Raw genomic sequence first — 25,129 nt, forward strand, 5'->3', positions numbered from 1 at the left:
TTTTTCCACTCTCATGTTTATTCTTCATTCTGATAAGCGTGCATCATTAAAAGCGTTATAAAAATCAGCATTTGTATTTTAGAAAGATCAAGTTGCTACGTCCTCGCCAGAGCCTGCCTGTCTCAGTCTCTCCCGACGAGGTGCGTCTCCTGGGGCCTGTCGATGCGGAAGAGCAGCTCGGCGGGCAGGAAGTACCCCAGGTACCGCACGCTGTCGGGGCTGGTGTCCTGGTGGTAGTGCCCTCCTTCCCCGTGGTGGCTGAAACAGTGGGTGTGCTCCACGCGCAGATCGAAGCCCTGTCAGCAGAGAAAGGCCCGTGAACGCGTGTTCACGTGAACGGTGGTTAAAAGTCCTGGGATAGGCTCTCCTTTGGGCTGCGTATTTCCATGCATCTCAGAGCCCGTTGCAACCATTAAGCAGTGAAAACTTGCAAGATGCTTGTGAAAACTAATAAGACAAAAGGAGCTGTACAAGGCTTTACCATAGGACATTAAAGAGAAAACAGTTTAAAAACTTTGACAGCCCCCAACTTTTGGTGTCAACCTTCCAGAGATTTCCTTTTTCTTTTTTTAAATTTCTTTCCATTAGGATTGAATAAAGCTGTCACACTAAGGAAGCCCCGCCGGAAATCAGAACCCCTCTGCACTGAATGCCACAGACCCATGCGATACAGGGACAATCTCTACTCCAATTCTGAGAGCCAACTTAGATGAAAATGGGAAGAATAGCGAATGAAATAACAACTATCATACTAAACCATGAGGTCATCCCCACTACTTATATGTCATAGAATGGTTTGGCTTGGAAGGGACCTTTAAAGATCATCTAGTCCAACCCCCTGCCACAGGCAGGGACACCTTCCACTAGACCAGGTTGCTCAGAGCCCCATCCAACCTGGCCTTGAACACTGCCAGGGAGGGGGCAGCCACAGCTCTGGGCAACCTGTGCCAGTGTCTCACCACCCTCACAGTAAAGAATTCCTTCCTAATATCTAAATCTAAATCTACCCTCTTTCAGTTTAAAACCGCTGCCCCTTCTCCTGTCACTACAAGTAAAAAGTCTGTCCCCATCTTTCTTATAAGCCCCCTTTAAGTACTGAAAGGCCACAATAAGGTGTCCTCAGAGCCTTCTCTTCTCCAGGCTGAACAACTCCAACTCTCTCAGCCTGTCTTCATAGGAGAGGTGCTCCAGCCCTCTGATTGTCTTCATGGCCCTCCTCTGGACTCCCTCCAACAGGGTCCTGCTCCATGTCTTTCTTGAGGCCCCGGAGCCGAATGCAGCACTCCACGTGGGGTCTCATGAGGGGCAGAAACACCTCCCTTGACCTGCTGGCCATGCTTCTTTTGACACAGCCCAGGATATAACTGGTTTTCTGGGCTGCAAGAGGATACTGATGAGCAATGCTATGGCATTTGAATGCCATCTTCTACTGCTGTCTCTGTAGTGACACTCGAATGTGTCCAAAACCCTAGGCTTAGCCAAGTGCTGTTGAGCTTGCAGTGGATACAGATGGGAGTAACCCCCTACACAAGTTGTGTTGATTCTGAATGGAGCAGCTGTTGATGGTTGTTTTCCAAGTACTCACCAGTTGATTCTGGGAAGATGCACACAATTTAGCCTTGGGCCAAAGGCTGCCACATAATGATACAATAAAGTCACACCCTTGAACATATCCAAGCCTACAGCATGTCTCATTTAACTCTGGAGAAAATGTTTTTTATATTACTTATGACTGCATTATTATTTAGTAAAGCCTTTGAAACTGTTTCCCACAGCATTCTCTTGGAGAAACTGACCACTCAGGGCTTGGACTGGCCTGTGCTTCACTGGGTAAATAACTGGCTGGATGGCTGAGCCCAAGTTGTGGTGGATGGAGTTAAATCCACTTGGCGGCCAGTCACAAGTGGTGTTCCCCAGGGCTCAGTATTGGGGCCAGTTCTCTTTCATATCTTTATGAATGATCTGGACGAGGAGATCGAGTGCACCCTCAGTAAGTTCACAGATGACACCAAGTTGGGTGGGAGTGTTGATCTGCTGGAGGGTAGGAAGGCTCTGCAGAGGGATCTGGACAGGCTGGATCAATGGGCCGAGGCCAACTGTATGAGGTTCAACAAAGCCAATGTTGGGTCCTGCATTTAGGGCACAACAACCCCATGCATCGCTACAGGCTTGGGGAAGAGCAGCTGGAAAGCTGCCTGGGAGAAAAGGACCTGAGCGTGCTGATTGATGGCTGGCTGAATATGAGCCAGCAGTGTGCCCAGGTGGCCAAGAAGGCCAACAGCATCCTGGCTTGTATCAGAAACAGTGTGGCCAGCAGGACGAGGGAAGTGATCGTCCCCCTGTACCCGGCACTGGTGAGGCTGCACCTCGAATACTGTGTTCAGTTTTGGGCCCCTCACTACAAGAAAGACATCAAGGTGCTGGAGTGAGTCCAAGGAAGGGCAACGAGGCTGGTGAAGGGTCTGGAGCACAAGTCTGGTGAGGAGCTGCTGAGGGAACTGGGGTTGTTTAGTCTGGAGAAAAGGAGGCTCAGAGGTGACCTTATCACTCTCTACAACTACCTGAAAGGAGGTTGTAGCAAGGTAGGCGTTGGTCTCTTCTCCCAAGTAACAAGTGATAGAACGAGAGGAAACAGCGTCAAGTTGTGCCAGGGGAGGTTTAGATTGGATAACAGGAAAAATTTCTTCACGGAAAGGGTTATCCAGCACTGGAACAGGCTGCCCAGGGAAGTGGTAGAGTCACCATCCCTGGAGGTATTTAAAAGACGTGTAGATGTGGTGCTTAGGGACATGGTTTAGTGGTGGACTTGGCAGTGCTGGGTTAACAGTTGGACTTGATGATCTTAAAGGTCCTTTCCAACCAAAACGATTCTACGATTCTATGATTCTATGATGAACATCTTAATGGCTTTTGAAACCAGATTGTTTTTCATCCTGAATTGCTTGCTTTTGAATTGAGTGCTTGTGAAAGATGCTACATAACTTTCTAGCATGAGGCTGTGCAGGCTTTAATTTGCATCAGCCATTGTGAGATATATGCTGTGCATATTTCAACACAGCATTAGCAGAGATAGTTCTTATGAAAGTGAACTACGTGACCACGTGGCTGAACAAGCTTCCGTGCTCGGTGCTCTTGCCATTTCTCCTGCTGTGGCCTGCAGTGAATGGAAACTATGCTGTTGGGTTTGGGATGCAAACGCTTGCACATTTGTGATTGGAAAGGAACCATTAAGTTCAATCCACTAGGAACAGCCACTAGGTTTCAAGAACAGCTTGACATAGCCTCAGTTGAAACCAGTGACAGAAATGAGAAGCTTCTATTTCATTACACCACCTCCAGAAGAGTTTAACACAATATATATACACTCCTGTTCTTAAAAGGAAAACCACATCCAAGACAAAACTCACTACAAGTGTCAGTTTACACTTAGAAATGAGAAAGAGACTCACTGGATCTCTGGAAACTATTACTGGCTGACAAATCAGTGGAGCTTTCATTTCAAAGAATTTCAGCCAGTTATTCACATCTTCATCAGTGTTCAGAGGACAGGCAGAAAATTCTGGAGGCTACAGCAAAAGTAAAAGCTTTATAAGTGAAAGGAAGACACTCATATCAAGACACTTCTTCTCTAGCAACTTTCTTTCACTTTTCCCCTCCCCACTATTCGCTCACATTCCTTCTTGCCTAAAAGAAGCTCACCAGTGCCCATTACTGTGTTTCTGCCAGAAGTAGAAGTGACCAGAATATTTCTTCTTTCATTGCACAGGTAGTGGGAGAACTACGGAAGTGAGGATTCTCCTCCTGGTACATTTTAGAAGCTCAGTTATTTTTTAAAAGTCTGTTGCTTCTTATAAGTATCACCTCAGTTCACATATTTCAGTTCATTTTACAATAGTTCTACAGTTCTTTAGCTGCCCACGGATTTCAAAAGAAAAGATGATGGTATTAAGGCCAAGTAATACAGCATCACTAGCTTTGTAACGTCAGCTCCTTACTTTAATACACTGCTTATCCTAACAGTTTATGCATACATTTAAAAATACAAAACAAAGTCAAGGCACTAAGATATTACACCCTGATTTACACTTCTCTTTTCAGAAGGATGAATAAACATGAATTGAGAAGAACTTACCATAATGTGAATCTTTGCTTTTCCCTTCTGAATGATAAATGTACCACCCATCCCAACTGGCTTTTCTCCATAGTGTTTCTCTAAAATTTGTCTCAGACAAGACACAAAGTTAAGTTCCCCAGTTCTTCCATTGGCTTTCACTTCAATGACCTGGAGAATAAAGTCAGTTTGTCACTGCTGTCTCCTGCTGCAACACTCTGCAAAGGTCTGTGAAAGCTGCTCTGAAATTCTCCCAAGCTTATAACCCATGATTACGTTATGAAAATGTGAGTTTCCCTGCAAGTGCTGCTCCACTTGCATCCTTCCAGTACCTGACCAACTCTTTTTCCTGACTTTCTGTTCAGTGCTAGCCTTGCCTGTGAAGGGTGCTCCGCAGCAAGTGATTTACACATGAGACAGTGGTATAAGCAACGCCTTTCTGTCCACTAGCCAGCTTCCACTCTGTTCTAAAGAAACTCTTGGAAATAGAGAAGACTGCTCAGTTTCCATGCAGTAGTCAGGTTTCTGGCTGCTCTGCCAACACCTCTTTGTGCTAGTTGTGTTGAGGGAAGCGCTTCTACAAAAAACTAGACAAGTGCCCAGACCTGATTTACCAAGTCAGTTATTGTACAACCATTACCTTAAATCACTGCTAGTTGGGACTGGATTTAGATGGATGATTTACGATGGAAAATTTTTAGTAAACTAATACTTATCCCTCAAAAATTCAAATGCCTCTCTGTCTTCACCAATTCTTCCCATCGTTCACCAGTATCAGTTCCTTATGTTTGGGTATTTCTTTAATGGAATTACTACTTTACTATTATCACAGAAAACTGATAGGAGAACACTGAAACATGAGTTCCCCTTCAGCCACAAAGCTCTACAAGCAAATTCACCTTTGATCCAAGTACGTACCTTACCAGGTTGGCCCTCACAGGCATAAAGGTTGGCCAAGAGCCCAAACTCACAGTCAGTATATTTACTGCTGTACTTCTCAAGCAGGCACCCTTTATCTGCAGGATTTATCTGAGCAATGTAGCTCCCATTTACAGCAGGCTTTTTTTCACTCTTAGTTTGAACAATAGGGATAAGCTGAGAAAAAGAACATGTAAGAATAAGTCACGTGAAGTCAATAAGACCATGTAAGAGTCTGTCAAATGAATAGAACTCACATAAATGCAATTTAAACTTTGGATCATGATCTCAAGAAATAATCCCCTTTGTCACACAGCTCTGACTCTCAGGATGCAGTCTGTACTGGTAAGAAAAATGCACTAATATTGTACTGTAATTGAGAACTCCAGAAAACAGTTTTACTCTTACTGGACAGTTAAATTTAATGTTACGTGAAGATGAATGTTAGTGTTAAAAAAAAAAAAAAAAGAAAAAAAAAGAAGAAAAAAAAGGCTAACCATTGAGACCTGCATGCAAGTATTGGAATTCTACAAAATACTTTCTCAGAGCACAGTAACAACCACTATTATAGTGGCCCAAATTTAATGCTGAGATGGACTAACTCATCTGCCAATAAATGCATCAAAAGGAGATAGCAAGACCAAAGGTTTGTGCTTGAAAAGACTAACTAACCAAAGCCGTCACAGGCAGTAGTTTTCGTCTCCCACGTCTCCTGCAGGTGATCATTTTGTATGTGGCATCTTTAAAATTTACAATGGTAAAACAAAGCCATCCAAGAGGGCAAAAGACAGGGAATATTTCAAAGGCGTTTACCAGTAACTTTGACAAATATTTCTAAATCTTGTCATTAAAACCTCTGGTCAGGTCTTTGTCAATCAGTTTCAAAAAATCCTGTTTCTTGCATGCTTCAAAGCAATCACATGCTTCCTGGAGAATTAGAAGTTAAAAATTAATCTTCATTATCTCAACAGTATGCATCTCATTGGATCTGAATTCCTTCTAATGTGCTTTTGGCATGAATGGTGTTTATTAAATGTTTTTTTTGTAAATGGGAAACACTCAGCATGATACTGCTCTACTATTATGACATTTCCATGAATTCACTGAGAACCATCACACTTACTTACTGACCTCAGCATTTACTCCAAGAATCCTAGATGAAGCAGCTCCAGCTCCAAGAATGAAAGCTCCAGGCAGCTCTATGTCTTTTGCAACTGTATTTAGATCATAAACCTGCAAAAGAGAAACAATCCTTTGATTTTGGTGCGGTGCTCTGATTTGGAATTGCCATTCTGTTCACTGTAACCTCTGGAAGCATTTAATTCACAATGCCCTCATTAGTATTTCAGATAATTAGGTTGAATACAGTTTCTGAACAACACAACATTTTGTAGTAACAAATTGGGTACGTGTCCATTTGTTTTCTGAGAGGTAGAGTCTGTCTGTATGTTCCCCTGCCTTTTTACCCCAAAAATGAATTATTGTTCTTATTGAAAATTATATTTGTGTAAAATAAAAAATGGAACGGAATAGAATATAGAGACAGATGGGGTGAGGTGTCAGAAAGGAGGCCTGATATTCTTCGAAAAAGGCAGTGAAGTGAATCCAGTGTTGGCTTCAAAATGCAAATACAGCCAGTTTTTACAAAGAAGCGTGGCTGTGACTTGAAATCACAGGCATGCAGCAAGCCACATATAAACATGCAGGCAAGTCCCTTGTTTAGTAGTTCCTTCCATGGCTCCTGTCACAGATGGTATGTTTCCAAAACTATCTTGTATTTGAGGGCAGGAGAAGATGAACCATCAACCATGATATGCTATTTTTGCTACAATGTGTAAGATTGCCTGACATAGTCTATGTTTAACACACATCAGAATCAATCTCATAAAACACTGAAAAGTAAGTCTCTTTCACAAGTGGAATCTTACCATATCTGTTAGTGCTTAGTTTTGTTTATATTTCAACAACACACTGCTTTGCTTTTGACAAATGTATTAAACCCCACAGCTATGGGAAAAACTCACTTTTTCTTTCTGTACAAGAGGTATGAGGTAAGGAACACCTCCCACATCTGCTATTCTAGGCCTTCCGCAGATTCCTGGAAGAATACAGCCAGTTAGCTTGGTAAAATATGTTTTCCTAATAATCTTAAACAAGCATGCAGTGTAACCCACCAAAGAAGTGGCTCCTCAAACTTCTAAAACCCTTTGAGAACACTATTTCCCTAGCATGCTTAGATAAAAGTGTTGCCCTATTAAGAAGTCCAAGGACAGTAAGCCCTAAAATGATTCACAGTAGGATTTAATGCTAGGCAACCTGTTGTAAAATTAGCATTCCCTAAGGACAAAAAAATATTACAGTGGGCAACAACTACCATTTGCCAGTTCTCCAGTAAGATGCCCTCACCACACAGCGGATGCCCCCACCAGGACTCCACTTGCAAAATTTCAGAAAAGCTGGATGCCCAAGTCTCAGGACAATTCATCCCACTTATTTGGACATGTATTTTAAGAAGGGATGAATCACCTTCTGGAGGTGTTTATTTCACAACATTGATGACAGAGGGAACTCAGGTGAGTAGCACAGATGACACGTCTGTCTTCCAGACAGCTAATGTCAAAGAAGATGAGTCCCACTCAGAGTAAGACAGTTTCACTTCACTGACATACATGAATGGCAGGAGTTTAAAAATGAATGGAAGCGCAACTCCTTGGGTTCAGATAGTGACTGCAACAGATCTAAAAAATTTGTCCATCTGGAAGATAAATTAATTTCAAAACCTTTTCAGTACACTAAATCAAGCGTATGAGATAAGTGAGTATTGCAATCCTAGGTTAAGAAAAAAAATTCCGGCAAGTACTTGGTGATGACTTGTCCTTTTTCATACAGCAACTAGGAAGCAAATCCAAGAATAAAATGTAGCTTTCCTCTCATGCATATTCTTTACCTGAAAAACAATTTAAGCTCTCCCAACATCTTTAGATCAAAACCAAGTAAGATCAGGTAGAAAGAACTGGAGAAGTCTTAGTGGAAGACAGGAATGATGGGTTACCTTTAGCAGGGAAGTTGAAGGGTTCCTGAGTCAGATCAGGACAGTCTACAACAGAGACTTGAGCATCAGCAAAGTTTTCTTTAAGCCCTTTCTGCAAAACTATAATGAAGAATAATGGCAAAGTTATTGACAACGAAAAATTACCCAGAGTTTGACAAGTTACTAACAACAACAAATATATCTGTTTAGGCTTTATTTCAGCAAGATACATTAAAGGACTTATGCTTACCCTATGTAACTCCATTAATTTAAATGTTACTGTCTGTAGGCACTTGTTTCCCGAGTCAAAGCTTCAGAGAAGAGCAAAATCTTGTTCAGATAATTGTTAGCTACCACATTAATTCATTTTAAGATTTTTAAAAACCTTTTAATTGAAATACAATAACTGACTTCACAATGTGAAGTAACATGGGTAAACTTAAACCCCATTCAGCAGTGGTTTTGCTTCAGAAGAGCAATTATGAGCATGGTCAAACATCATGTGAGAGCAAAGGAGGCAGTAAGTTTTAGCTGAAGTAACAATCAGTTCTTTAAATATATTAACTAGACTGTTTGCAATAGCTTGATTATAATCTTAGGCTGCCTCTGCTGCCTGGAAACTTCTGCTGTCACAGGATATTGCCTGTCATGTTTACATTCATGTGGAGATTTTCCTGCAAGTGCCACTGTCAATATAAGACAGATAATGACTGGGGCTGATGATAATGAACAGCCCCAAATCTAAACTTTGCTTCATATCAATGTTTTTAGGCTCAGAACCTGCAAAGTCACTCAAACAACAGGGAGGATTCTGACTTAGACAAGTGCAATGTTTGGGAACAACTTCTAAACCTTAATTGAGTGTGGGATTACCTTCACATACACTGCTTCAAATACCGTGTTAAAAGGTCCAAGTTCTTGCATGCCTGGGTGTCTGCTTTGACGGTTGTCTCAAACCAAGGAACAGAAAATCCAGTCTGTGATCTCAAATCAGGCTGTTCCTTATTTACTCAGAAGACTTTCCTGTGCCTTTGTTTCCTCCAATCAGGATTTCAGCTGTACCTTACTTCTCAGGAGCATATTTGACACGCTGTTGACCACGAGGGTCAGTAGAAGGTACTCGGCAGGTTTCTAAATACATCTCAGTACCTTCTGGTAAGTGGAAAAGGACAATAAAAGGGCACTCCTCAAATTATACTCAAGAGCTGAACCGCAACAAAATTCACAGCTTACAGGAGGTCCTCAGGACAGACGGGGGAAAAAAAAGGAAAATTCTGCTTTGTGACTCATTTTTTCTGCTACTGTTTTAAGCCGTTCTACTCCAAGTACACGCTGTTCTCTGCTGAGCCCACAGGTCTATAGCAGCCCTGGCCTATTGCCCCAGCCTGACAGCTGCTGGGTGAGAAAGCACTGAGAACCACCCAGGTACTGCTGGGACCACACTTTCTTAAAGCATGAAAATGTCGAACTGACACGGATTTGGGAGAGTGGCAGACTGAACTTGAAGACCACTCGGAAAGAAAAAAAAGCTTTTAGTACCTCTGCTGCAGGAGACAGACAGCCAGAAGGAATAATGCCTTCCTACTAGGAAAGAAGCTCATGAGCAGGTGGGTTCAACCATTCTGTCACTCTGAGCACATTTTGTGAAGGCTTTGAAAAGAAACAAACTAAATAAAATGTTTCCTGCAGCCTGGTTCTAAGGCAATCACCAAAAGAGGAGCCAACTATGTTCAAGCAAGAGGACCTGCCATGCTATGCTGCCTCTTGTCAGCTGTGTTTTGAGTAGTCCTGAAAGAGAAAGCAATACTGGAGGGTAGAGGAGGACAGACGATCCTGTATGTGTAAATGAGTTCGGTCTGTAATTGTCACACTTTCACAACCCCTGCATAAATCTGCAAATGCAGCAGACAGTTTTAAAGGGTTTGAGAGTCCCTTGTTGTGCTTAAACATCACTTGGGGTTTGGGGGAGGAGTCATTGTTTGCTTTAAAGAAATAATAGCATATAGAAAAAGAGTGCTTTTCTTATACATCTCAGTGTGCCAAAAGCAGGAACATTCTGCATGTACTAGCTGTAGAAAGGTTTTGATTAGAGCTTTAAGATAAATTTGAAGAGTACATTGTAAGTTTGTAAGAAGTTATACGCTGCATGACTTACCCCCAGCAAGCTCCTCCAGACTTGGAACATGAAAAGCAAACCTTTCGACTTTGGCCATTTCCTAATTGGTGCCAATTTCTTCAGGTAAGAAATTACAATACACCACGCTGTAGGAGTGACTGATCTGTCAACAAGGATAATAGCTTAACGATTAAAACAGGCTGTTTTCAATATGTTACTTATTTTTCAGTTTCACTCAAGAATACCTAGACAACAGCAGAATTGTAGTTCTGACATCAAAGGAAGGACTAACAGCTTCAAGATTGTTAATTTTCTTACGCGCTTTGGACGAAAATGTGTCCGTCAGCTCTATAGCTGGCTCAGAGCATTACATATGCTAGTCCACAAGCTTACAACTGGGTGTAGGCAAAACACATCCCACGCTGAATGCAGTTCAAGGGACAAGTTTGGAGCTTTATCTGTCCTTTGTAAGCCTGGAGTCATAATTTGTTTTTGAAAGAAAACTGGGCTTTTCTGAGCACATTAGCTGCCTCCTCAGGTCTTCCCTACCTTAATGTTTATTTTTCCAGCATTGGCTATGGTGGACTTTCAACCTCAGCTGTGACATGGTCTCCAATTGATTCTGGGCATGTGTTTCCCCTTCTGGAGGGGAACAGGCTAGCAGCAAAATACAAAACAGCAGCAGCAAGTTCTGCAGTATCAGGCAAGCCCATAATAAAAAGTTTTGTTTGAACAGAAGTTTAAAAAACCCTTTACAAATGAACTTTCAGTCAGCCTTGCAACAGCAAAGTCAGCTACTAGGGCAAACCACTAGCTCAGGGCAGAAATAGCTGAGTATACACTATCTCTAAATCAGCCACAGCAATCATTAACTCCTTAGGCACATGCCTGCTGCACACAGCAGAAAAAGAAAATGGGTCCCACTTATCCAGATCTCAGGCCTTGGAGGAAAAAGCCAAAAACCTAATTACATTCCCAGACCTGACAGAGCTTTTGTTAGGAAGGACTATGATACGAGCTAGCTGTTTAGGTATACTTTTAGCTTCTATTTTAAAAAAATCCTAGCTTTTATGGTTGTCAAAAATCATAACTGTCCTTATACCGTCAGCCTCTCAAGTCTGCATAAAGGAAAAAAAAGAAATAAAAAGAGCTGGGAGATCATAGCAGTCGCCTGACTGAAATCTTTGAGCTCAAAGTTCAGCCACCCCAAATTACTGCTGTAGCAAGCAGTAGAGAAAGGGACACAGACAGCTACCTGTGTATAGTAATTCTCATCTTAGTTGGTCTTATCCATCTCCACAGGTGACTCCCCCCCTCCTCTGGCTGTGGAGGAGAAAGTAACAGGCTGTATTTGGTGCCTCTGGTAGAAGCCTACTGTCAGATGGAGTGAATCATACCCCAAGACTTGAAGTGTGCACCGAACACAAGAAAGGGAGTAATTAGTCAGGGAAAGAAAGTGACCAGGTGGCTTTGGCAGTATTGTTTTAGATGATCCTCATCCCCTCGAGAACCTTTTGCCACATCTGGAAGGAGGCTGTGCCAGCACTCAAGATGCCAGTTGAAGTCCTGAAACAGACTGAGAAGACAGACTAGAACTGCTGTTGTGCAAAAGGCAGAGGCAAGACTTGGACACAGTTCAAATAAGTAGGCTCAGATATAGCACCTAGACCATCACCTGCTGTTTAAAGGACAGCAGTCAGCACCCCACAACCAAGGAAGGAGGGAAAGACTGTGGGAAAAGCTTGATGTACCATAATAAACCTGATCTGATTGCTAGACATTAGTCCTTACCAGGGAAGGACACAAAAGAGAAGTAGATCCGTGAGTCACCACTGCAAGGAGAGCATTCACAGGGGAGTCTGTGTGGTGTGGGAGAGGGAGAACCTGAAAGGAGACAACAACAGACGATTAAGATCTGTCGTGGTGGGGTGGAGTGACATTGAACTACTACAGACGACCTTTCAAAGGAAGAACACAAATGCTAAAGGGACAATAAGATTATTAGATCTGGGATGGTGCAACAAGAAGCGAGAGAACAAGCATCTAAAAAGAATTCAGAAGTCCATCTTTTTGAAGCAGGAAGAAAACATCAGAGTAGTCAAGGGCCAGGAGAATGAAGATGAAGTGGAAACCATGACGTTAACGGAGGGAGGGAGGTTGTCTAGTATCAAAACATGAGTTAAAACTAGTTTGGAGGGTAGAAGCCAGAAAGGAGAGGTTGTGGGCAGGCTAGAGATGAGTCAGGGTGAGGGAAAAAGAAATATCAGGACAAAATTGAAGATGGCAGTCAGTGAGAGAACAGAAATTTAGCGATGGCACAAAGAAGAGCAAAACATCTACGGATGCATCCGCAGAGGTTGTATTCCTCAACGGGGGCGATGTAAGGAGATCCTGAACGTGGCAGAGGCAGGCTGAGGGACGACGGAGGCACCTCCTTGAGCGGCTGGGGTTTGGGGAAGTGATGGGTCATGGCAGGGCAAGGGCAGGCGGGCCAGGCGAGGCTGGGGTCCTCAGGGAGAGCATCCAGGCAGCCGAAGGCAGCAAAGAAGCACTAGAGCTGGCACGGCCCTTGGCACGGCTGCGAGAGGAAAGGAGGGATTTATCCAGGCTGGAGCAGCAGGCTCGGCGGGGAGGTGGGTAGCAGGGAAGGGAGAGGCAGGGCAGCAGTAACGAGCGGCCGAGCGGTGCAACGAGCAGCTCCTCCGAGTCTCACACCGAGCGGGAACTGCGCCCTGGAGGGGAGCCCGGACCCGCGGCTGAGGGGGGAGACGGCCGGAGCTGTCGCGCACTGCTCGAGCCTGCAAAAGCGCTGGCGGACGACCGCTGGCGGATGGCCCCCGGCCCCGCACCCGTCCACCGCTAGCGCCTGACCGCACGTACCTGCCCCGCCGTCCGGGCTGCGCGGCGGCACTGCCCGCCCCCGCCGCGGGCCGGCCCCGGCCCCGCCACCCCCAGCATGGCGGCGCCGGGCCGGGCCCGCCTTGCCCTTCCCTCCCTCCCGTCAGCACTTGTCCTCTCGCGAGCGCCCAGCGCTATTTAAGCTCCCGAGCGGCCATTGCGCGCCCTTTGTGGCGGCGGCGGCGGCGTGGGAGGTAGGCGGGAGGTGGGTGAGGGTGCGTGCAGCATCCGCCGCTATCCGCGGCGCTGGGGCGGCGGGAGTGAGGGACCCGGCTGGGCGGGGAGAGGCGCGGCCGTGTCGCGTCGTGCCCGCTTGGCGAGCGCCTCCGCCGAGGAGCCGTCTGCGGGGAAGGGCCCAGCGCAGGCTGGCGGCACGGCCCGGCCTGCCCCGGCGGGGGTTTCCTTCTGTGTGGCGGCCGTTGGTGAGGGCGTCCTCGGGAGCGGTGCCGGTGGGGTGTCCCCGATCCGTGGTAACGTGGTGGGTGCCCCCGTACAAAATGTCTGCCGCGGCGCCGGCCCCAGCGCGCCGCTGGCAGCGGGGTCAGCGCTGGGGGGAGCGGTGTGTCCAGCACTCCTCAGCCTGAGGTAGATGTTGGGGAAGCAATCGATGGCTCTTGGCAGGAGAGAATTTTGTGTGAAATAATGAGCCAGTTACACATTGGTTGTTTTTCTTCCTTAAGGGATCTGTGTGGAGCACCAGCTGTTAAGGATAGGGCTGCAGGAGAGGCGGTGGATGATGATGAGCTCGAACTGTAAGTATCAGCCACAACCTGTGTAGGTAAGAGTGCTGCAGTTGCCTGTGTTCCTGCTTTGGTGTTGGGCTGTTCTGTTCGTGGGCGTTGTGTGTTGTCAGGCTGTGTTAGTGGTGTGCCTGCAGTCTGTTCAGGGCATAGGTGCAGGTTCCTGTCAAAAGTCATAGCGAAGGGCAGATCGGGCTCCTGTGCTGCTATTCTAAGTGCATTAGGGTGAGTTTAAGGTCTAGCGCTCTTCTAAGCCTGCTCTTAATGCAGTTTTGGAATGAAATATTTTCATTTTGAGAAGTGCAGCAGGGGAGGTTCTGCCTTGAACAGTTAGATGATGCAAAAAGTCATCTAAATGTAGACTGTTTAAAATTCAATCACTGATGTATGGCTGGAGCAGACTTGTGATATTTTTTTATCCTCTTTGTTCTGAGAATAATTTTGAGGTCACAGTACCTGTATGGGTTAGAGAAGAAATGAAACTTAATATTGTGAGCAGTCATGGCTGTTCGTTTTCTGTAGCCATTTGTTCTGGCCTGCTATTATTCTTTACTGCTGGTCTGTATACATCTACTGTGTTTTCAGACTTCTCAATTTGCTGTTGCCTGCCTTTGTCTTCCAGTGCTTTCAGGAAGTGTTGTTCCTGAATCCATGCAGTAATCTGTACTGTGAAACAGGAAACTGTTATCCAGACAGTAGCAGATTGTCTGAGGACATTAGATGAGTTCTGCTATAGTGTCTTCAGATGGTAAATTGTGTGTAACTACATTTGAAATATCAATGGGTATGATGATGGATTTGTGAAACTGTAAAAAGCACAGTGAAATTACAAAGATGCAGATCTACAGGGCTAGTAAATGACTAACAAGCAGGTAAAATAACTTGAGGGTATTACATAGGAAGGACAGGTTCATCTGTGTGTTTCAGTCCCTTTTGTGTAGACTTGGGCAGCTGAAGAGGTGGATTGGGTTGTCTTGCAGATTCAAATGAAAATTAACATTTGGTTTGCGGGGCTGGTCTCCCATGAGGATTGATAACCCGTGAGCAAAGGGTTGATACGTTGTTAAAGCAGGAGGCTTTAGGTATCATGTAGTTAGCAGAAGAACAGAGGGAAGGTGGCATTGCTTCTGATGACAACACTGTATTAGATTAGTTTTAAAAGGTTGTAAACCACAGTGAAGTATTTGTGTATGACTTAAACCAGCAATATCCTTATTGTAATAAGCAGTGCAGGATGTTTGTTCATGAAAGCTGCATAATCAGAAATTTCTAATACGCTTGCTAGGCAGTACAAGATGTTTGTCAAAAACAAATGACTGTATAAAGGGATGATTCGTATAACAGGAAAAATGTGTTCCTAGACGACCACCCTGTTAGGTAAGATAGTAGGTTTAAAATAACATATGCTAAGCTTGTAACTAGATAAGGAATTATCAGCACAACCAACTAACGGCAACCGCCGACAAGAGGAACTATCAGAACACCGACAGGAGGAGACTTACGATAATGAGTTCCTGAAAATAATTAACATAATCACACCCATTCCCAGAACTAATTGTAATAACCCTTACTCATCTGAATGAATATGTATGCTTTGTCTAATAAATTGATGTTTCCCGTATGATTCGGCGCGCCGTTGGTGGAGTGGTGACTCCCCGGCCGCCCAGCGCTGTCTTTGCTTATTGTGGCTTGCTTACTGATTATATCATTGGCAATAAACCATAATTGCTCAATTTTTCGAGTCCTCATTTATAACACTTATGAGTATAAGAAGCTCTTGGCTACACATATGTGTGCTTGTTCAAGGGAAAACTTATTCCTAGTCAGGAGAGGGTTAAAACATTTAGAACCTGTCTCTACAAGTTTCTGAACAATCTGATGCAGCTCTGAAGTTAGCCTTGCTTTGAGTGGGACTTGGACCACAAGAGCTGTAAAAATCCCTTCTGACCTAAATTATGCCACGAATATCTTGAGATAAGTGGCTGCAACTTGGCTGTTACTCTGAAGGTTAATACATTTGCTTGTGGTTCATACGAAAATCCATGTTGAAGTTTGCTCACAGATTGTTCTTTTAAGTTTGCCCTGTTCAGTGGACCGCTGGAAGGCATGTTACCTGATGAACGTAGAATTGTCTGTAATTTGTTGTATTCTCTTTTGTTTTTAGGATAAACTGAAACATGACTGATACAGATGAATCCCAGGCTTCTGGCTCTGATTACCCTGATTCCCAAGAGCTGATATGCAGCCAGCACAAAGAACTGTATAAGGTACATGCATGTGAAACAAATAGACGAATGGAGTGTTCACGTTCAAGGCAGAAGAATGCTCCTGAGGAGTCTTCACATGAGCTTAACAGTATCCGTAAATCATCAGCTGCTTCAGCTGAGGTTATACTGGACAGCAGCGATTCAGAAATGTGAGTTTTTATCTCTAGTTTATGTGCAGAACCTGTGTGATACATCATGAAAGTATACATTCTTTTGAAAGTAAATATTGTTTCTTCTTTAGCGATCTCTCAGCTGCTAGTGGCAGTGAATACCATCCTAAGTGCTCCGTTGCACCTTCAAAGCAAAAAAAGAGATCTCAACTTTCAAGGCAACAAGCAGAATATGTCGCAGGAGTGCCTGACAATGAAAGTTCAGATTCTTCTCTGTCCCCTCCAAGTCCAGTGAAATCATCGGAAACTTCCAAAAAGCAGAAGTCAAAACTCAATTTGAAAGCCATTTTTGCCTATCACTTCAGGGGAAAGACGTTTAAGGCTGCTGCACACCGTAAATACAGGGGTGGCTCAGGGAAGAAGAAGAAGAAAAAGTATGAAAGCACCGGGATGCCTATAGGGAGGCCACCACTGACAGCCTCACCTCAAGAGCAAAAGAGAAGGCTTCTAGATAGAGGTTTTCAATTCCCTTTCGTTGAAAAACATTATGGGAAGAAACATATTCCCTTAAAGATGGTTCTTGGCTATGAGGTGAGTTCTCAGTTTTGTCTTATGGATAAATGTATTGGTTTTGTATTTGGTCTAAAAATAGTGAATTTAAATCGGGTATATTGTGCTTCTACCTGATGTGCTACAATGTAACCAATCTGGTTTTATTTTTGTTCAACAGGACACTTGGTGGTATCTGTTAATACCTTTAAGAGAAACAGCTAAAATATGTGTGCCAATTTAATATTACGATTAAGTTGATAATAGAAATACTTTATTTCTTTGTTTTATACTGATATTTTTAAGATCTCACCTGATGCATTTTTCTTTAGCAAGCAGCTGTAAAGGGATATTTGCAGTACATTGAAGTGCTTAAATATGAGGAACATCTCAAAAAGGCTCTAAAAGCTCTTCAAGCTAGTGAAGACTTAGAAAGAGAATGTCTGACAACGCGGAAACATAAATATTTAGATGATGAAGGCCCCATTTCCCCTATCCAGGAGATGAAGTAAGTTCGTCTTTATATTTTTAGGTGCTATAAAACTTGCTTTTTTGTTCTTAACTAAAATATAAGCTTGTGTGTATACAGGTAGATGTATGACACCCCAGCCCCCCAGCTCTTGGTTACCCCCAGCCTGTTTGCTGGTGTGGGGAGGGCATCAACACTGCTTTAGTCGCAAATCCAAAACGCAGCACTGTACAGGCTGCTACGAAGAAAGCTAACTCCATCACAGCCAGAGCAGTATAACCCTGCTGCTCTGACAGTTGAGTAATTCAGGAGATAGTACAGTTGCTTGTAGTAGCATGCAGTTTTGTGACAGTTGTAATTACAAGTTCAATTCCTATGCTGTCCTTCTAACCTGTATCAACTTTGTGTAATCTAAATGTGAGTATCTTGGTTATGAAAGCATTGTTTATTTTGGGAGCAAAACACTCAACCACTTGGGATTCTGTACTTGTAAATGTGACTTGGAACTTGTAGAATGAGATATTTTGAATCTAAGGATGGATCATTGTTTCAAGTGGTGATTTGTACTGTCTCATTAAAATGACATGGTAGAAATGTTTAAAAAAAAAAATATTTCCTGAAATTAGTTCCTCTATAGTTATCCCAAATAAAGAAGTGCATTGTTTTATGGGAAAGACTGAAGGATATTTTTTTTAACTTCCTTTTTACTTTATTAAGCATTGAAGTATCATCTTAGGTCTTTCTTTATGGTCAAACAGCTAACTTAGATGCAATAGAAGGATTGGTAAATCAGCAAGAATACTTAATGCTGTAAATATACTCAGCACCTTAAAACTAGAAAGCCTAAAAGACAGTGTAAAGGTACAAAGCTGTCTTTTGGCTACTGTCACTTTAGTCATCACTTATACTGTTAATTTATGTGAATTGAGGTATTAGGGTAAAATGAGCAACAATAATTAGTTTGCTGTCTTACAAAAGAGCAGAAGAAACAAAGTTCTGTAGAATAAATGCAAGTCAGCCCATCCAGATACTCAATTCTTTATATGAAATGAGTACTAGAAAACTTTCTGAGTTTTGGAAGCAGTCCTCCCAGTGTCACCTGTTGAAACCATAGCGCTAAAATGGCTTCATCTCTTCCTGGGGAGTTCTTTCTGTCTTGAGAGAAGAGCGTGTGGAGGAAAGTGGAATTGAATTTCATACTTGTGTTTCATGGCAGTGTGGAGATAATATTTCTCCATCGTAGTATCAGGAAGACAGCTATGTACTGTTGTTAGCTGAGGCCTATCCTCTTATTTTCTTAGTTGTATTCTGCTTGTTTTCTAACTTGCTGACTTTCTAGCCTGTTTGCCAGTGTAATCTTAAATATTTCAATACTACTATTGATGTCTGCTACTAAATCTTTGTTCTGCTGCTAAGCACTTCATCTGTCCTGCCAGTGTTGCTAGTTGGGATGTAATTCTGCTGTCAGAAACTATCATTTGAGAACAACCTCATGCAGAAGTAGCATTATCTTACACCTACAAGCTGTAGCACTTCCATACACGTTAAGAGAAACCAAGGGTTGTGGTAGGCAAATAGGTTACACATTTTAGGCTAATGTAAAAGTACAGAGCTTGATTTGTATTTTTATATTCCAGTGATGACGATGACAGCTTGAATTCTGATAATCAAGAAGACCTTGATGCCAAAGTAGTGGTGAGTAAATACTCCTTAACTTCAGAAACTCTCTAACCTTCTTTCTCTTCTGAGGGTAAAGAATTAGATAATGTTTTAAGTGCTTAATTTTTGAGCTTAGATCCAGAGTTAACTGTAATACCTGTGAATCCTGATCTGTAATGCAGAAGGAAGTTGTTTTGAGAGTTGACACCCTCCTCTTTGAAATAATGCTGGAATACATAGGAATTGTGGAGTTCTCTGAAGAGTTCTTAAAGTTTGCAAAGTTACTACCAAAATCTTACCTTTTAAGTATCTCAAAACTAGACTTGCAAATACTTCTGTCTTCTGTTTTCTTAGGAGAACAGCTCTTTCATTATAAGCAGCAAAATTCCCAGTAAGAAAAAATCAAAGCCAGAAGCAAAACGTGCAAAATCAACTGAAGTGATTCAAGTGGAGGAGGAAGATGACTGTGCTGCTGGGAGTTCTGGGCTTCTGCAAGGTTCACCTCCATGAACAGGAAGCTGATGAATGAGGTGGCAGCGGCCACTTTTCATATGCCTTTTTCATGGCCTACTTGGTTTAAAGCATGGGTCTGAAGTCAATGTTGAGCTGTCAGCCAAGCAACCTAGTCAGATTTGGTTTAAGGTGAGTATATTGGGCTTGTGTCCGAGATGGTTACAAAATAATCATAATCTTTTTTGGTAAGCTTTTAAATGTCCTCTGTGCTGTCCTCTATCAAGTGTATAATATCCTAGATTCAGTGGCTGATAAGCTTGCCGAAATGATAGCCTCTGCAGCTTGACTTCTGGTAACCAGTGGATCATAGAATTTAACAGGAAAACAAGTTCCAAATATTGTAACATAGCAGCAGCACAGTATAGAAAAGTGTATGCGTTTGCATACATACATATATATGCTTATGCTACAAAGGGCCATTTGAATGCCTTTCTCTTTCATAGCTGACTTCTGTGAGTGGTACTTGAGGGATTATTTCTCTATATCTTAAGGAAATGCAGGTTATGCTTTGAAATACTTCAAGAGCTGAGTAAGTGTTGAAGCCAGAATTGAAGCTTAATGCAAATCTTTGTGCCAACAGTAAAAATACAAAAGTGGTTAGTCAACTTAGACAAAAGTCTATTGCAAAACACAGTTAATGCATTTGAATGATGATAAAATCAATTTGTATGATTGAGGTTGTCTATTCTGTGCGGAATAACTTTTCAGAAACTAATTCTCTGCTCCTGAATTGAATACAATATTCTGAAGTTATAAGTTATCTTAAAAATAACTGTAGCAGCATAGTGAATCTTAGATTAAAAGATTCTTCTTGCCCTCTTCTGTCCAGAATGGGGTGTGATGTGAACGTGACTAAGCAGAAGATGAGAGCTCTTTAGTTTCAAATACCATTCTCAATTGTGTTTTAGACAGTTGGGAACATGACTAGGGAATGTTTAAAAATGATCTGAATACAGCTAACTCCTAGATGACAAGGCTGTCTCGGTAGCAGTAGAAATAAAAAATAGTTTGAAAGTTTACCTGTGAATCAACAAGACGTAAATAACCAAAGGGTGGTCTGTGTCACTGAAATACTCTAATAACCAAATCCCCATCAGCAACAAACTAACAAGCTGTTCAGCAGGTAAAAGTCTGTGCTGCACAGGGATGTTGTCAAGAAAGACTTGTATATATACTAGTTAATTGTCTTCAAAATGTAATTGTCAGTCTGAGGAGATGTACAGTAGGTGCTCAGTATAATGAGAGCAGGTCAAGTTGCATTCCTTATATGCTTGAATTAAGGTCCCAGATCTTTGTAAAGGAAGTTTGGGGTTTCCCAGTTGCAACTTGGTAGCTCTAAGGAGTAAGACTGCAAAAATTACTCTTCAGTAGTTGAAGATTACATTTAATATTAGTCCAAAATTAATGGCTAATGTAACTCTTAGACATCTACCTGAGAAATCTATGGCCTGAAAGACTCATCCTGGCTCTAGCATGGGGTTCTTGCTTGGTAAGGCCATAGCGAGGTGGCATGTGGAAGTCCCACTCATTCTGCAGTTCACATGATGAATTTTTCTGTTCAACTGCTGAGTGACTCAGAAATGAACTAAATTTCAATTCTGATTAGAACTGGATAAATACACATGAAAACCAAACTTACTACAAATGTTAAATTCATTGCTGAAACCTAGCTTTTGGCTTTAGGAATCTTCACATTTTTGACCGTATCTCGATAATTCTTATTACTTTGCTTTTTTTTTTTTCCCTTCTAGTTTATGTTGTTTTTGGAAGATGAAATAAATACCACTTGGTTTTCTTGATGTGCAAGGTAAGCTGTTACATGGGTTTCAGTTCTGTTTTCTTCAGGTAGCTTTTTTGCTTTACTTCACAAAACATTTTGTAAAAACAGTATTCCATAGTTCCAGTGAATACCTTAGTGTTGCACACAGCAACTTCGGTGTGATGCTTCCAAGGTATTGAGTTCAGTGCAACATTTATCAGTCTGACCAAAATTACAGCCTGTAGCCTCTGCTTGAATGAAAACTACAACTTTTTGAGTTCTTGGATTCCTGTGTATTAAATGCCATTTTGTTAGCAGTTATATGTAGAAATACTTTGCTTTTACCTGATGTTGAATGCTGCAGGGCAGCTTAATCTGTCCGATTTGGTTTGGACACTACCTGGGATCTTGTCTGCTGAAGATGTTGAAGAACTACTGTACGTTTAGTCTCCTGGGGGTGCCCCACCCACACTTTCTATACCAGGGTGTGTCATACAGCTGCAGCTTCTGATCACTTCCCTCTGGTAAAATTTCATCTTCATGCATGTCCCGTGCAAGAACAGGAGGGACAGCAGAAAGAAGCTGGTAGTCTTGCATGTATGTATTGCTAAAGCTGTGAAACTTCATACTGTGGGATATTACCAAGTTTCTGTGGCTTCAGGAGAGTCTAGGAAATGGCATGGAAGAAAATGCCACCTAAGATTTACTGAAGAGGAAAACATCTTTAACATGGGAAGCCCTGAGCTAAAGCTGGGCGAGTAATGAAGCCTTACCAGAACATCCTGAAGTAAGAGGATAGGAACAGGGCATCTTACTTGGCCACTGCTGTAGTAAGGGTACTGGACTAGATAACGTATCAGTTTGGCACAGCATGAATTGTTCTTACGACAGCATAGCTGATACTGAACAACCTGCCACAGTTACCTTAGTCCAAGCTGTACCTGTCTCTAAAAATAGAAAACATAGGAGTGGAAGGTGACAGTTAGTAATGGTGAGTATATACTAAACTGAGAAATAGCTTTAAATGCTGTTTCAAAAATAGTGGAAGACTGAAAGCTGATGCATTCAATCTGTTCCAGCACGTGTTCAGTTTTTGTCTGTTGCTGTAGACAAAAACCTGGAACCTAGTGCTTAGAAAAACCCTTCTTTTGCAACCCACAGCTGATGAACATATTAGTTGTGTTACTTATATGAAGGGACAATATTTGCATATATTCAAACAACAATTCAGTCAAATACTGATGAATCTAGGGCGTGAGTTTCATGTTCCAGATTTGCAGAAGCATAGTTCAGTTACACGGTTTTTTTCTCAGACTCTGCAGTTGAACTCACTGGCTTTGCAGCAGTGAGCAGCTGTAACTTTTTTGGACTGCTTGAATCCTTATGGCTGTTCACTGGCCACCTGATGTACAAATCCATTACGTCGGTGGACTTGTGGGACCACGTTAGCGAAAGAGGTGAGCTTTGTGTTTCTTCTGCACTTCAGCATGAGAGTATTGATTTCTTTAAAGTACTGTTTCCACAGCAAGTAGTCAGACTGATTTGTGCACTGTATGGTATCTGCACCCAGCAGTATCTTCCTGATGGGGTGTTCAAAAAGCAGTGCTACAGTATTTCAGCAGCTGGCATCGTTGGTTTTCATGCAGATGTGCTGGTTAAACTTGGTATTTCTGTTGAAACAAGTAGATAGGAAGTTTCTGATTGAGAAGCTTGTCAGATACAACACTGAAGAACTGTTGAACTGTTAGGGGATAAAAGTATAGTTAAATCAATGACCTTGTTGCAAAATGTTTCTTAAAGGGGCATTCCTGTGATGTCGGGCACACAGTAGAAAGCCTCTACTTAAGGGTAAGTATTGAGGAAATAGTTGTGTTTTCCTAGGTGGAGGTAGTTGGATGAGGATATAAAAGCTCAAGTCTTAACTCTTTGATTGCCTTCTTGCAAAGAAGCAATATTTTATTTTGAAACACAAATCCAAGTACCAGGTGGCAGCTAGTGACGTGTTTCTTTTAAAGTTAACTGACTAGGCTTCAAAACCAGAAGCTATTCTGCAGACATTGTGAAGTTAATTGCTATGCCTCGTTATTCAGCAAATAGACACAACTCACTGTGTGTCTGAATTGAAAAACGTGGCTAGAAGAGTAACAGGTTATGCTTTCCTCACTGTACAGTTAATTGCAGTGGTGACAATGAGGCCTGTAACAGGTTTACTTAGTGGGACAATGATGTGAACATAGTTCAAAAATGCAGCTACTGTAAAATCCTGAGGATTAACTTGTTTTTCATGTTTTTGAATTCTGCGTCCTGCCTTCTGAAGGAAGTAGAGTTAGCAGGTAGAGGAAAAATACATGCAGTGCTGCACTCTTGTAGGTGGTTTATTAGAGCATATTTGGAAGCTGTGTTAAAATGGTATCTCGTGTTTTTGTTACATCACAGTGCCAGCTGACTGTTAGCTAACTGCCTTATTGTACCTTCTGTCCCACAGTCCTCCAGTTTCTTAAATAGCAGATAGATTTTGTTGATAGTTGCGTGATAGACTGGGACATGGCTCTGATGTAAAAAGAAATGCTTTGTTTTGGCATTAGCATTCAGACAGCATAACTGGATTGCAGTCTGCCTGCTTCATATTCAGTATAAAAGTGCCTAAGTCTTAATAAATTACTAAAATACTAAAGAAACTTGAAACTATGACTCAGATGCAACAATTTACTTCTTTTTAGGAAGTCCACATGGTAGTCCAGGCCGAACTAGCATCTTGGTAAGTTAGTGTGACAGATTGTTTTTTAACCCTTGCTTGTTACAGGTTAGCTGTCTGTCTTTAACTTGGTGAGCTGGTTATATTGTTGTTTTTTCTTACTGAGAAGATGCAGTGTTGCTTTAGAAAAGAGCTCCTCTTCCCCCAGACTTGAGAGTGCTGTGAGAAAATTGTTGTGATGATTGGCAAAATGTTCAACTGCTCTGAAGAGAGTGAATGAGAACAGCCTTTCTGAACAAGTCTATTACATGAGTGTCCTTTTCATGTCACTTTATTCTGGGCATCCATTCAGACTAATTAACAGCAGTGTTTTGTGTCAGTGAGCAAAGATCATGACTGTGTGACTTTCTTTTAAAAATAAACAGGAAATTAAGAAGAGCTGCCATATTAAATAGGGCAATATTCAGACATTACAGTAGCTTTAAGTGTGATTCCAGGGAGAGAGGCTATCAGAAATGCCTGTGGTGGTTAGAAATCACTTAAGTACGAAGTACTGCTTTAGGTTCTGATGGTTTGTATGCACATACGTGTCAGTTTGTAAAATTACAATGATGTTGCTTTTTCAGGTTCCATGTAATTAGAGAAAATGAGAGAAGAAATGCAGGAAGCCATTTCACAGAAATCTGAAGCCCCGTCTAGGTTAGTACAGCATCTGAGCTTCTGCATATTCCTTAAGGACTGGAGGGCCCTGGTTTTCAGTGGCTGGAAGTATCATCAGCTTAACTGTTTAAACTGATAGTTTTACTTCTACAAGTAAGTTAACAGGAAAGCTATAGGGAGGATTCTGTTTTGTAGTTAATTCCCTTTGTTGTTGCGTTTCAGGTAACATGGACATTAAATGTTAAACTGTACACAGTTTTAACATTAAAACTGTTGCTAATATGAAGGAGTTAGTTCATCTTCCTCAAATGTTAGTGTATCATTTACCTTCCTCCTTCCCCAAATGTCTTGAAACAAGTTAAAAAGGCACCACTTAGTAGGATCTATATGAGACACCTTTCCAGTCTGCTTGACTTTTATCTGTTGTGTTAATTTATAGTACCAGAAATGTTGAGGTCTATCCCGATAGGATCTCCTCTGTAGGTTCGTGTCGTTGGAAATGCCTCACAGAATAACTTGTGGTTTTGCTTTACCCCATTGAACTACCTGTTAGCTCTGTGGGATAAAACTGCAAGACAAACCTCTGCAGATGTAGCATCCTAGGAACTGTAAATAATGCGTTATGTTCTCCTTC

The 25,129-nt window shown here is 42.2% G+C and overlaps 2 protein-coding genes and 6 non-coding genes across 17 annotated transcripts in view; 7 read left to right on the forward strand and 1 right to left on the reverse strand.

Moving 5' to 3' along the window:
• C2H11orf54 (chromosome 2 C11orf54 homolog) lies at positions 1–13,107 on the reverse strand. Of its 2 annotated transcripts, none has more exons than XM_068424901.1 (9): positions 13,057–13,107; positions 10,216–10,339; positions 8,082–8,180; positions 7,054–7,127; positions 6,161–6,262; positions 5,030–5,206; positions 4,133–4,282; positions 3,450–3,566; positions 1–296 (listed from the first exon to the last, which is right to left on the reverse strand). In XM_068424901.1, exons 2-9 carry the CDS (start codon positions 10,271–10,273, stop codon positions 123–125), a joined length of 951 nt encoding a protein of 316 aa, XP_068281002.1. In that variant the 5' UTR covers positions 10,274–10,339; positions 13,057–13,107; the 3' UTR covers positions 1–122. The 2 variants fall into 2 exon arrangements, with proteins under 2 accessions (XP_068281002.1, XP_068281001.1); XM_068424900.1 differs by lacking the exon at positions 13,057–13,107 and adding an exon at positions 11,968–12,058.
• TAF1D (TATA-box binding protein associated factor, RNA polymerase I subunit D) overlaps positions 12,767–25,129 on the forward strand; it is a 15,601-nt gene continuing 3,238 nt past the window's right edge. For 2 of the 9 annotated variants that reach the window (XM_068424878.1, XM_068424830.1), the window contains exons 1-12: positions 13,118–13,268; positions 13,755–13,826; positions 15,979–16,230; positions 16,302–16,782; positions 17,073–17,248; positions 18,847–18,904; positions 19,223–19,510; positions 21,133–21,188; positions 22,454–22,597; positions 22,941–22,988; positions 23,861–23,898; positions 24,462–24,534. In XM_068424878.1, the coding sequence (XP_068280979.1) occupies positions 15,992–16,230; positions 16,302–16,782; positions 17,073–17,248; positions 18,847–18,904; positions 19,223–19,378 (1,110 nt within the window). In that variant the 5' untranslated portion in view covers positions 13,118–13,268; positions 13,755–13,826; positions 15,979–15,991 and the 3' untranslated portion in view covers positions 19,379–19,510; positions 21,133–21,188; positions 22,454–22,597; ... (1 more) ...; positions 23,861–23,898; positions 24,462–24,534. Of the gene's footprint in view, positions 12,810–13,117; positions 13,280–13,411; positions 13,553–13,572; positions 13,660–13,754; positions 13,827–15,978; positions 16,231–16,301; positions 16,783–17,072; positions 17,249–18,846; positions 18,905–19,222; positions 19,511–21,132; positions 21,189–22,453; positions 22,598–22,940; positions 22,989–23,860; positions 23,899–24,461; positions 24,535–25,129 lie in introns of those variants that run through there. The other 7 variants (XM_068424856.1, XM_068424842.1, XM_068424887.1 and 4 more) reach the window with 7 other exon arrangements.
• Positions 20,917–20,988, forward strand: LOC137660702 (small nucleolar RNA SNORD5). Its single transcript, XR_011047766.1, has one exon. It is a non-coding gene; the product is annotated as a small nucleolar RNA SNORD5 (small nucleolar RNA).
• On the forward strand, positions 22,218–22,343 carry LOC137660700 (small nucleolar RNA SNORA40). Its single transcript, XR_011047764.1, has one exon. It is a non-coding gene; the product is annotated as a small nucleolar RNA SNORA40 (small nucleolar RNA).
• On the forward strand, positions 22,686–22,824 carry LOC137660691 (small nucleolar RNA SNORA8). The gene has a single exon (XR_011047755.1). It is a non-coding gene; the product is annotated as a small nucleolar RNA SNORA8 (small nucleolar RNA).
• Positions 23,216–23,347, forward strand: LOC137660695 (small nucleolar RNA SNORA1). Its single transcript, XR_011047759.1, has one exon. It is a non-coding gene; the product is annotated as a small nucleolar RNA SNORA1 (small nucleolar RNA).
• On the forward strand, positions 24,064–24,136 carry LOC137660690 (small nucleolar RNA Z40). The gene has a single exon (XR_011047754.1). It is a non-coding gene; the product is annotated as a small nucleolar RNA Z40 (small nucleolar RNA).
• Positions 24,945–25,076, forward strand: LOC137660697 (small nucleolar RNA SNORA18). The gene has a single exon (XR_011047761.1). It is a non-coding gene; the product is annotated as a small nucleolar RNA SNORA18 (small nucleolar RNA).

This window comes from Nyctibius grandis, chromosome 2 (assembly GCF_013368605.1).
Source record: "Nyctibius grandis isolate bNycGra1 chromosome 2, bNycGra1.pri, whole genome shotgun sequence".
In the NCBI taxonomy this organism is placed as follows: Eukaryota; Metazoa; Chordata; class Aves; order Nyctibiiformes; family Nyctibiidae; genus Nyctibius; species Nyctibius grandis.